This window comes from Ptychodera flava, chromosome 4, assembly GCF_041260155.1.
Source record: "Ptychodera flava strain L36383 chromosome 4, AS_Pfla_20210202, whole genome shotgun sequence".
Classification (NCBI taxonomy): Eukaryota; Metazoa; Hemichordata; class Enteropneusta; family Ptychoderidae; genus Ptychodera; species Ptychodera flava.
Genome location: NC_091931.1, coordinates 39,478,799 through 39,490,263, shown reverse-complemented (window position 1 = coordinate 39,490,263; position 11,465 = coordinate 39,478,799). Strand labels below are relative to the sequence as shown.

Genomic DNA, 11,465 nt, shown 5'->3' with positions numbered 1-11,465 from the left:
GCTGGGGAAAATGCGCAAGCAGGCAACTTTCCCCGCTGTTCTCAAACTCTCGAACCGTGACTTTGACACACGACTATGACAGATCCATTCTTCAGTCTCCTCCATAGCAATGACTCTTCTCAAACACATAAAGGAAATTACATGTTCTTGATCAAGATGAAATAAAGTGCGTATAAATAAGCGGGCCAGGGAGGGTACGACTTCTGAGTGTACAGACGGTGAATGGACACACTATGGTGCGCGGTTGTTTGTATGAACATGGAAGAAGTGCCACATCCATGGAAGAGGTGAGATTCTACCATCACACGCCTCACAAGTAAAGGTAGAATGAACCCCGGGGACAGGTATTTGCAACCTCAAACCTTTACAATACTATTTTGGTCTACCACTTGAGGGCGCCCATTTTGAAGCTTATGGAGTAAATAAAGTTTTCATTGGTTCATTTTTGTGAAAAATCCAAAATTGTATTTTCCCCATAGAGTTAACAAAGGTCACAGCGTACATGAGGTGGTTTATCATTTGTCCCCTTATATTACAACCCTTTTTGAAGATTTAAGACGAGTGTCGTCTGTAAACAATATGTTCATGAAGATTATGTTAATCATTCATCAACTCACCTGACACTTCAGATGAAATTCCTATAGTACGTGTTCAAGAAATCAGCGATGCGATCAGTAGTCTGCCATCTGGAAAGGCTGCTGGTGCCGACGATTTATCTTGCGAACACTATAAATTTGCAAGTAACAGACTTCATGTCTTGTTAGCTTTAGTTTATTCTGCATTTTTATCTCATGGCTATTTACCTGATGACTTTATGAAAACAATTATTGTTCCCTTAGTCAAGGATAAAACGGGTGATCTAACCAGTAAAGATAATTATAGACCTATAGCAATCTCAACTTCTTCCTCCAAATTGTGGAAATTATCATTCTAATCGTTGTAAACGTTATCTGTATACAGAAGACTTTCAATTTGGGTTCAAACAGGGGCACTCAACTGATCTCTGTATTTACATTCTGAAAGAAGTTATCAACTACTATAAGACGTACAACAGTCCGATATTTGTCTGCTTCCTTGACGCAACGAAAGCCTTTGACCGCGTGAACCACTGGACCCTTTTTAAGAAGCTTATTGACAGAGGTGTTCCGTGGTATGTGATACGTATCTTGCTTGTTTGGTACCGGACACAGAAATTTTTCGTCCTATGGGGTACTGTGAAATCCTCTTTGTTCAATGTAAAGAACGGTGTCCGTCAAGGAAGTATCCTTTCGCCTTTGTTATTTAATGTCTACATGGATGAGCTGAGCACTCGTCTTAAATCTTCAAAAAAGGGTTGTAATATAAGGGACAAATGATAAACCACCTCATGTACGCTGATGACCTGTCACTTCTATGCCCATCTATCAAAGGTTTACGCGAGTTAGTCGCAATCTGTGAGAAATATGGTATCCAGCATGACATTATCTATCATAAAATGAAATCCAAGTGTATGTATTTTATACCGCGTAAGAGTTCAGTCAAATTAGAGAAGTTTCCTTTGGTAAAAATCGGAACCAGCCAACTACAAGTTGTGCAACACCATGTGTATTTGGGTTATGACATGACTGATGACTTCTTTGATGACCAAACAATTATGCGGCAAACTAGGAGCCTTTATATCCGCGCAAATACCTTGATTCGTAAATTTTCTTATTGTTCAGATCATGTTAAACTGTTTTTGTTCCAAAGTTTCTGTACCAATATGTATTGTTCGAGTCTCTGGTCTTCTTACACCAGAAAAAACTGAATTCACTCCGGGTAGCTTACGATAACGCTCTCCGAATTATTATGGGCTATGCTCGTGACTGCAGTGCCAGTGCTATGTTTGTTTTCAATAGTATACCGACATTTGAAGCTCTCAGGCGTAAATCGATGTACAATTTCTATGACGTCTTAAAGACCATCATAATGCTATTTTTTTAACCGTCCTCAAGTCGGATGCTCTATTGCATTCAAAATATATCTGACGTATAGGCAACTGATGTATTTTAATAGTTTTAGCTCTTTTTTACTACCGTCTAACACCTCTTTCTGTGTGTTGTGTTTTTTTTAAAAGTCTATGGGATTGTGTACTTTTTTGGTATGATATCCTGAAATAAAGCTTATTATTATTATTATTATTATTAAAGGGATTGCTGACAATTTTGAATTACAGGTGTCGGTAAATACTTGGTAATTTGTTTCTCTAGTCCTAAATTCTGCATGATGAATTCTGATTTATTTTTCTTTCGAAAGGGAATGGTCAAAAGTTTCCCTACGCCTGAGGAAAGTTTGGGCAAAGTTTAATTATTCATATTTCGAGGCGCGAACTACCTTAACAGGAAAATGTATTTTGGAGAAATTTATCTTTGCTCGCTTATTTGGAATGAAGACCAAAGAATTTCGTCGTATGCGAAAATAAGCACAAGCTACAAGGACTTTCATTCCATTTTCTGTTGACCTTGTCAACAGTGAGTAGATTGATTATAGTGTATGGATTGTATAAAATAAACATTTATTAAAGTGTTATCTGTTATATACAGGTGTAAAACATTAAGTACAGTAAAACATTGAACGAGTTGATAACTCGACATATATTCATATATTTGTTAAGGTGCGCAGCGTCATATAACATTTTGAATATTTCAATTTACAGAATGGAACAAATTTATAAACCTCATAACAGATTGACATTTGTGTCATCATTTGATGAAAGTTTAACTTGCTGTACTATATTCGATAACTGAGAAATTGTTAGTCTTTTCTGATATCTGTACAAAAAGAAGAGAGTCGTCCTTTTAGACTCCTTGTCAGGTAAGGGCCCAGTAGATGGTATGTAACTGTTGGATGATTTTTCCCTCGTTTGTTTTATATGTCAACTGCAAGGTCTTGTTTTCTTATTCCCCAAATCATGTTGAAATACCAACATTTTAGTTTGCGGACACAGCGTCTGTACATGTAAAATGCACTGTCCAGACCTGAATTCGCTCCTCAACAATCATAACAGTATAGTCTACACAATGTACATGTTTGAACTGACATGTCGAATACTGTGTATCTCAACAATTTAGTTAGTAGATCAAGGGACTGTTTGTTGACATTGAAAACAATAGTAGTGAAAATTCATCAAAAATTGCAGTTACTAGCCCTTTGAGGGAATCAGAAATACAAAATAAATATATTACATTATATTTTTTCCGCTTCCTAAGTTTAGTATTCTGACAAATCCTGTGGAATTATTTTATTCTTTTGAATCGTAAAGCTGTGGTCATATTGAAATTTGATTGAATAGCCTATTTGACCAAATATATCCGAAATGCATTTTAAGAAGACATTGAGAAGGTCAATGTAGCAGACAGTAATATGGCGTGCAACGACGAGTGCTGGTTACTCTCAGTGCTCAAGAAATGCGCCCCCTGTCGGTGCCAGTCGGGGCATGTAAATGGTGAATTTTGGCAGTACGCTATGGACTCATCGTGTTGGGCCTAAATTATAGTTAAATGTAATCAAAGTTGATCCCAATAGTTTTACAGCTGATAAGGACAATGGAGTGTATCAAAATGTTAGGACAAAATTAAAAGAAGTGTTTCCTGTAATAAGTCATCTCAGAAGGGTAAGGATATTTTTACATAGTGGTTGAGACCCATAGAAAGTACAAACTTTGGAAGATTTCCTAACTATATTAACAGGATGTTTGCTTATGTGCGGAAAAATGCTTAGCTTCGGTAATCATCGTTCAAGATACAAGAAACACAATGATCCTAAGAATATTTAGCTTCAATACTTTTCCTCATGGTGGCGAGTCCAAAGTCTAACTTCCGGGACGAAGTTTACAATTTGTGTGCGTTTGCAAAACTTCTGTGAGCAGCTTTTTCTCCTTTTCCAATTCCTCGATTATCGATTTTAGCTCTTGATTAAGATGTTCTTGAGTTTTGTGTTCCTGTTTGAATGGAAGGACAACATATTAGTTGGAACGAGTTGAATGCAACACATCGAAGAATCGCCTCTAGCGGGCGCTCTCCACCAAATTTCTATACTGTTGCATCGGATTATTCTTCCAGTTTGTGTACAATTGCAGGATCTCGGACAGGCAACTTTGAGATATTGTGACCAGAAATACTCCACATGTAATTTACTATAGTGAAGTGTTTTGAAGAAAACTACTTAAAGCTTTTCGCAACTGACCTTTCGCAAATTCTAAGAAAGGACAGTCGTAAATAAAGTATGTTTACGTATCAATTGTTGTTGCGCTTTCCCCTAACTCGAGTTGAATTTAGAGGGAACCACTTATTTTAGTGAGCAACTATGCAATGTGTTGGTATACTCATGTTCAGAGAACTCGTGATATTATAGGATCGCTGACACAATGAATTGTCACAATTACGCCCATTTTCATAGAAATAATGTGTTCAATCTTTTTCTGGCGTTACAGATTTAGACATTATTTTGTCGCCGCGATGGTAGAAGAGAAACAGCAATGACAGTGCAGTGACCGATTAGCACAAAACCTCAGAGTTAAACTCTTGAACACAGAGAATCTAAAAGAAAAAGAACAGAATGACAGCAAAACCTAATGTTACATGGTTACTTCAATGATATAAACGTTCACTATCTTACACGTCATTTTACACATTACACTATATAATAAAGCAACCAATAGGGATTATGAAAACTGTGAATCCGCCAACGTTGTTTGTGAACAGAGGGCCGGCAAGAGATTTCTTTGTATGGGAATGGACATTTTCGTCGTAAGCGGGAGGGAACTGCGGGTTAGCAATTTTCTAGATGACAAAATGAGAAGTGGGGGGGGGGTTCTAGTTAGGAAAGGTAAAGACTGTTTAGCAGGAGGGGCAATCGACAAATCGTTGGAAATCAACAAGGTGAAATAGATTTGATAAAAAATAACAATTTTTGTTCCTCATTCACATTGTATTTAAAAAACTATAAACCATCATGTCACTTCGATACAGGCTATTTCAAGACCGTTACTTGTCGTGGCATGGTTAAAATGCGAATAGTATGTCTACATCTGCAATTCCAGGGATTTTGAATCGCATTACGCAAATTTTATTACAGCTCAAAATAGGTATCGTGGTTGGAACAAACTTTTTGGCCTGTTGGCTTACCGTAACAATGGAAAAAGTCGTACCAATTAAACAGAACACTAGAGGAAATATTTTAGACGATTCATTATATGTAATTTGTTGCAAATTTGGCACCTATCATCGTTTTAGACGGTAGAGCATAGAATACATAATGTATTTCTTTGACGTTTTTGTATGGCGCAATTACCTTATGTGCTATTCCGATTGTGTCTTTGTGATGACATGGTCTAAACTCAAGCTCGCGACGTTCAAGTCCAAAGCGCACGACTACGTTTGAATACATTGTCTGAACACAACTTTTCACAATCTTCATGAAGTTTCAAAACAGTATTCAGTGAGGTTTACCCACCTGATGTATCCTTACTTCTCTCTCTCTTCTTTTTCGTCTGCATTTTTCAGCTGCGATGCGATTCCGTTCTCTCCTCGCCCGTCTCCTCGCATCCTCTTCCTCACTAAACTGTATAAAAAAATGAAAAAGATTCTTGTAGGCATTGATCGGTGATGTTAATGTAACAACCGACTTGGGGACAGGTGCATGTTTGAACTCGAACATTTTTATAAAAATTTCTGATCTACAACCTGTCTGCGTTTATTGTAAAGTTTTTGAAATAAATAACATTTTCAGCGTCTTATTTTTGACATTTTTCCCAGGGAGCTAGGACAGAGATGGTGGCCATTTTGAATTTTCAACAACAGTAAATTTAAAGTAATTCGTTTTTCAGGTACCACACTTTGCAAGGTGACCCCTGATTTTTTATCTTGACTTTGAATAATAACGTTTAAAAGTTTCCGTGAAGAAATCTTAAGCAGACATGTAAGTCTTTTTCACTTTCGAGGCACATGCTACCTTAAGATATCATGTTTATTTATTTCGCATTTCCATTAGACAATATATTCATTGGCAGTATTCATCAAAGAAGCCACGAGAATTTTAATAAACTGACAGATTTTTAGATGACCAGTCCCTTGAAGCTCTGCTGCAATGGGATAGTTTCACAGTGTAGTTGAAATGTGCTTGCTTGAATTCGTTGGAGTTAACGTGTCCTGTAGTTCAGTGACTCAATTCACTGTTATCTCGGTACAGATGTCAGGTTGATCCCACCTCTGAACGGTAGATGCGGAGGCGAAAAGTAAGGAATAAACTATTGCCGGAGGCGATGATAAAAAAGGGTTTCATTGCGTCAAATATGAAATTTAGGCGAATCTCCACACAACCATTTGGCTGCAGCCAACAACATCATTGTTTGAAAAGTAAAAATTCTAAGTCTAAAAAACACCGCAAGTTTATTAACATTTTCAAAACCACAGTGATTGTGTTTTTATGAACCTTGTTCCGAAAAAACTACGAAAAAAACGAGGTCCATTTTCACCAAAATTCTTCCATTGGGTTCATTTATCTAAATGCAATACGAATTTTATTTCCAAATGCGCAGGTTGCGAATGAGCATGATTAATTTTGACGACGGAACCTCAGTTATGTCATGTCGCTAGGCATCTCACTTACCTCTCACTAACATCTCAAATATTTCCTATTGTGTCTTTCTCTTTTCGGTTTGCTGCAAATATTGATTTCACGGCGCACACAAGTGCACACACCCTCTTCTACAACTCGAGCAATTTCAAATTTGTCATACACATCACACTTTCGACGAGTGTTAAATCAACCTATTACTTTTGTCATTTCGATGTTTGTTCGAAACTAGTCATTCATTAAAGAAACCCTACAAAGTCCACCTCTGTGTTTTTCATTTGCCGTTTGACTGAACACGCCCTATACTTCGCTACCTGTAGCATAAACCTAGGCTCTGAGAGGAGCTGCTTATCAATTTTGGTCATTGATGGAAGAGAAACAATTCTCGACGACATGACCAAACCGTCGCCTGCTCTCTGAACCGTATGTTTGTTGCTCGTTCAAGATCAAAAAAGGGGAAAGGTTAAAATATAGATTAAACAAAAACTCAGTGCGATAAATTTCTTATATTTCTAGAATAAATTTGGTGTAAGTATATGCATTTTACAACATCAGATACGTACCTGCATCACAAAAACATTCAGTGAAAACCTCCCTCCCTCCCTCCCTCCCTCCCTCCCAACCGGAAGGTCCCATACTTTAATATTTAACAATCGTTAAAGCGTACCAGTCTACCGTATTGCCACACCTGTAACAGAGTACGAGTGGTTCCTGCTTGGAACGTTTCCAGAAACTGGACGTGACAGGTTTTTGAGTGTCATGCATTCGACACGTAGGCATTGTACAAAATATATGAGGAATGCACGGTGACTAATTTCTTTACGAGCACACATGTGATCTACGAACCGACACATTGGGCTTTTCGCCCACTTAATAATGAAGAACTACTGTGGCTAATATGAAATACCAACCCTGGCGGGAATGTTGCCGGAGTGTTCGGTAACTAAAGCCTGCCATAACGTCAATCAAAACTGAATTATCAAGAATGTTTACACACTACTGATATTTCGCGTTCAAAGTATTATGATGACGTCATAATCCTGTCAATGATCGATGAGAATGTGCATTTCCGTCTTGGTTGGTTATGAAACGATATGCTCTCACTGTACCGACATTGTTTGTCGATTAGAAGGAAATAAACTCTGAACACAAACAGCGGTAACCGACATGAAATTGCATTTTGTAATAATACAATATAAAAATACTCAGCGCCTATGGTTGTGGCCTGGTGACAGCTCATATAATTTCTCGAAATGATAAAGTACACCTGATAAAAGATTATTCACTTAATTTTAAATGCTCAATTTATCGATATTTCATCGGTATTGACCTATCACCACCATGCTGATAACACAAACGAGTATCTAGACTTATCTCACACACCAATTTTGACGGTCTATTTACCCAAACTACTTGCTGCGGTCCATCAAATAAGTGGTGTGAGCGACTAGACTCGAAATCCGGAGCTACGGACAGATGTAACTTTCTAACTTTTCACAGCAAATAACTTTACAACGCCAAATTCTTTGGAGAAATTTGGTTAATTTATTTAGCAGCAGACAACAGATGGGCACGGTGTGAAAGCCCTGCTATTAACCCTCACATTCTGCTAAGGAACGACTAGACATTATTCGCAATTGTTTTGTCGTCGCACACCTATCAAGTTGTACAATAACATTTGAAAGAAAATACATTCCCGTGTTCCGACACGGCAAAGGTGTTTCATCAGCGCTGGTTAGCCATGCGTACTCTGCAGGTCGTATCATGCAACCGACTTTTGCCGCGGTCAAGATATAAAATTTGTGTTTGATTTTCGACTAAAAAATATAACTTGACAGAAAAGAGGTCTTTTTCCTTCATTTTTCTGCCAAGATATTGAATAGAAAGTCTGAACGGTTCAAATCGGCTAAATCTAGCGCAGTGTTAGTTTTCAAACGACCTCTCAGGTAACTTTTTGTCAGCTTGTATTTTCTCACGCTAGTTTAGGCCTACACAGCCGCGGTACGACAACTCTTCCGCATTATTCTGTATAATACATACCTCCAAATTTGACATAGGTTGCTGGTATTCCAGGTACACACAGGGAAGTCCCTTGGACATTCTCCGTTTCCTTATGGCAGACTGTAACTCCTGTTTGACCAACGAGGAACAGATTTTGTCGACCTGCGTGCGGAAATGCTGCTGGTTCATCTCGCCGCAAGAGGTCGCGGTCGTATTGAGAGTCCCGGCGTTTCTTTTTGCCGCGGTTTGAAGAAAGATGATGAAAAAAGCCGAACGTCCGATCCTTCCCTGTAAACGTTTTTCAATAGAGTAGAATGATGAAAATGACTCCAGCATCTATATATCATGTTTTAAAAAACATGCGCAGGGAGGCTTATTAACTTTAACGCTGTGAGCTCCCCGACCACACAAATTGGAATAAAGATTGGGCTATTCATTGTCAGGGCACCTGTATCTCACTTCAACAACATTTGATTGGTCGCCTTAAACTGTTAAAGAAAAATACCCAATTTATTTCCGTTCCAAGAATTAAATACTTCCTGGTAATAGTGACATATGTATTGATTTATAGATCTACAGCGACGTGCCGCTTCGATAATTGCAATACTTGCATTTTAAACTCAAAAGTTACCGCCCCACAATCGCTAGTCATTTTTAGTGAGAAAATGTGTCAATTTTTGAATGGCATATCGGGCACATCAAATGTTCTTTCCGATAGCTCGCCCTTCAAACATGTCCGCTCCCGCAAGGTTTGGTGCTGTGACCTACCGAAAGAGTCACCACGGAGACAGGCTATGAATGCAGGATCCCCGTGTCCTAACCTGTGGCATATGGCATCAAGCGTGGTGCGATGGCATTACTGTACGCAGTAGGTAGAGTTCATTCAGGCATATCCAGTGCACAGTACACATCCCAACCCCAACCCAAACCCAAACGCTTGTATCGAAATCTATGCTTTGGGACAATACATTTCTGAGGATAAATCATGTGATATGATTGTAATTTCTTACAAATATGTTCAGTTTGTTTCAAATGCGTCATTTCTGAGAATGTTAAGTCCCCCTTTAATGACAGCTTGCTGTGTCGGTGTACCCATGTCTTAGACCTTTGGCCATACCGATCGATAGCCAGGTTTTACAGGACTGTGTGTATGCAGTCACCTACCTACTGACAGACCGGTTAGCCTGTATAAACAACGAAATTGCAGGCCTTTAAAAACGGGGTTTAATAAACACATCCTGTAACGCGGGTTCCAAAGTACTTTAGACCTGTCCTATATGCTACAACATGTTGATTTTTTTAACTTTTATACTTCCAAAACATTGAATCAACACTTCTTCCGACAAGGAAAACTGGGTCCCAGATTTCTTGCATACGGAAATATATTTTTTACTATAACCCAAACGGGATTCGAACCCCCACACACTCACAGCAACATCGCCTAGCTACTAGGCCTCACACAAAACCAGTCGGCTACAGTTTCCAACCCAAAAGAGTTGGTCACAGCAACAGACTTAGAAGAAGACGCTTCTCTTCGGCCTAACCAGCAATAATATCAAGACCAGTGAACGTTTGTAGTTTTTTATCATTATTTCATCAAGCATACTGTACATCAGAAGGGTTAATGGTGCCCTTTGCATATAAAAAACCGAATCTGGGATCACCACAAGTGTTAAAGACACTGGATTATTCGCAAAAACGTGCCGCAAAAGTGAACACACAAATCGGTGACGGCTAAATTTCAAGGAACCAAGACTAGAAATTCTGAAATTCGCTTTTGTGTACAGTAGCTTTAATGGGCGCTTCATGGCAGAGCAGGCGACAACCGGACATTCAGTGACGTCACGTTGACAAAGTATTACTTTTAATCCTAACGTCGGTCTTTTTCGTCAGCCAGAAAACTCGGATGTTTGGTTCACATGGCAGATCAAGTTCACTACCCTGAAAACCCATCAGAACGAAAACTTACCTTTGGTTAGCGTCGCCAACAACCAAAACTGACAGTGCCTGGTAGCCCGAGCTTGCCGTTGCTTGCTCAGTAACGATAAACTCGTGAACGAATAATGATCATGCATACAAGGCAGTTGGCATTTCAATCGCTGCCCAATGAAAAAAATTGCCGGGCTACTCGTTGGCACAAGACCGGCTTCAGAGGGGGCATCCCCTTCGTCAGTTTACACTGTAGCAGGACATATTGTATGTACATGTAGTCGACGCCATACCTTCTGGACTTTGGACGAATCCAGCCTGCCCACCCGTAGCCTACATTGTAAATACATCACCGGCATGGTGACAAATCTATACGTGTCATCTGGCAACAGTCAAAGTGTCTGCCAAACAGTGTCGTGGGCAGTATTCGGGTGGTTCCTGCTGGTTTATAGTTTTCTTTTAAATCTCTAATCAGAGGTTTGGTTTTTACAGTGTAAATTATTAGTTGACAGTTCGAGTATGCCCCCTGTGGAGTGGGCGTAACGAGTGATAAACTATACTCTATTGTTACGACTGTGTATAGCATAAATATTATTCGCTGTGGTTTAGCAGAAATTCTAGTTTTTATATTTGCTTTTAAATCTAAGATCAAAGTTTCGGTTTCACTGTGAACAATGCTCTGTAGTCCAAGTGCCCCCTGTGGAGGGGGCGTGAAAAGTGATAAACTACAATCAATAGCAATAGACTGCGTAACCTAAATATAGTTCTCTATGCTTTGGTAGACTATAAAAATATCCCATTCTCGACATACTATTTCTGCATTACCTGTCTACGTGGGGTGAGAACTCTGAATGTTTCAAATAATTGTTGGTAATGCGCCTCTCGCATTAACAGAATAAAACTCCCCATCCTCATCCTGATAAGGGTCGACGTAATGTTGG

General features: G+C 39.0%; 1 protein-coding gene across 2 annotated transcripts; it reads right to left on the bottom strand.

The window, feature by feature from the left end:
- Positions 1-2,516: 2,516 nt before the first annotated feature.
- On the bottom strand, positions 2,517-10,927 carry LOC139131727 (cyclic AMP-dependent transcription factor ATF-3-like). Of its 2 annotated transcripts, XM_070697925.1 has the most exons (4): positions 10,565-10,927; positions 8,635-8,883; positions 5,473-5,580; positions 2,517-3,958 (listed from the first exon to the last, which is right to left on the bottom strand). In XM_070697925.1, exons 2-4 carry the CDS (start codon positions 8,782-8,784, stop codon positions 3,830-3,832), a joined length of 387 nt encoding a protein of 128 aa, XP_070554026.1. In that variant the 5' UTR covers positions 8,785-8,883; positions 10,565-10,927; the 3' UTR covers positions 2,517-3,829. The 2 variants fall into 2 exon arrangements, with proteins under 2 accessions (XP_070554026.1, XP_070554027.1); XM_070697926.1 differs by lacking the exon at positions 10,565-10,927 and having other exon boundaries at positions 8,635-9,014.
- Between the last annotated feature and the right edge of the window lie 538 nt (positions 10,928-11,465).

What these genes read in the sequence shown, in the direction of transcription:
- LOC139131727 (XM_070697926.1), bottom strand. Translation starts at nt 8,931, where the DNA reads ATGCTGGAGTCATTTTCATCATTCTACTCTATTGAAAAACGTTTACAG. An exon ending in AACCTATGTCAAATTTGGAG is followed by an intron (nt 5,581 to 8,634) that starts GTATGTATTATA and finishes TTTTTTATACAG; the next exon opens with TTTAGTGAGGAAGAGGATGC. An exon ending in GAGAAGTAAGGATACATCAG is followed by an intron (nt 3,959 to 5,472) that starts GTGGGTAAACCT and finishes CCATTCAAACAG; the next exon opens with GAACACAAAACTCAAGAACA.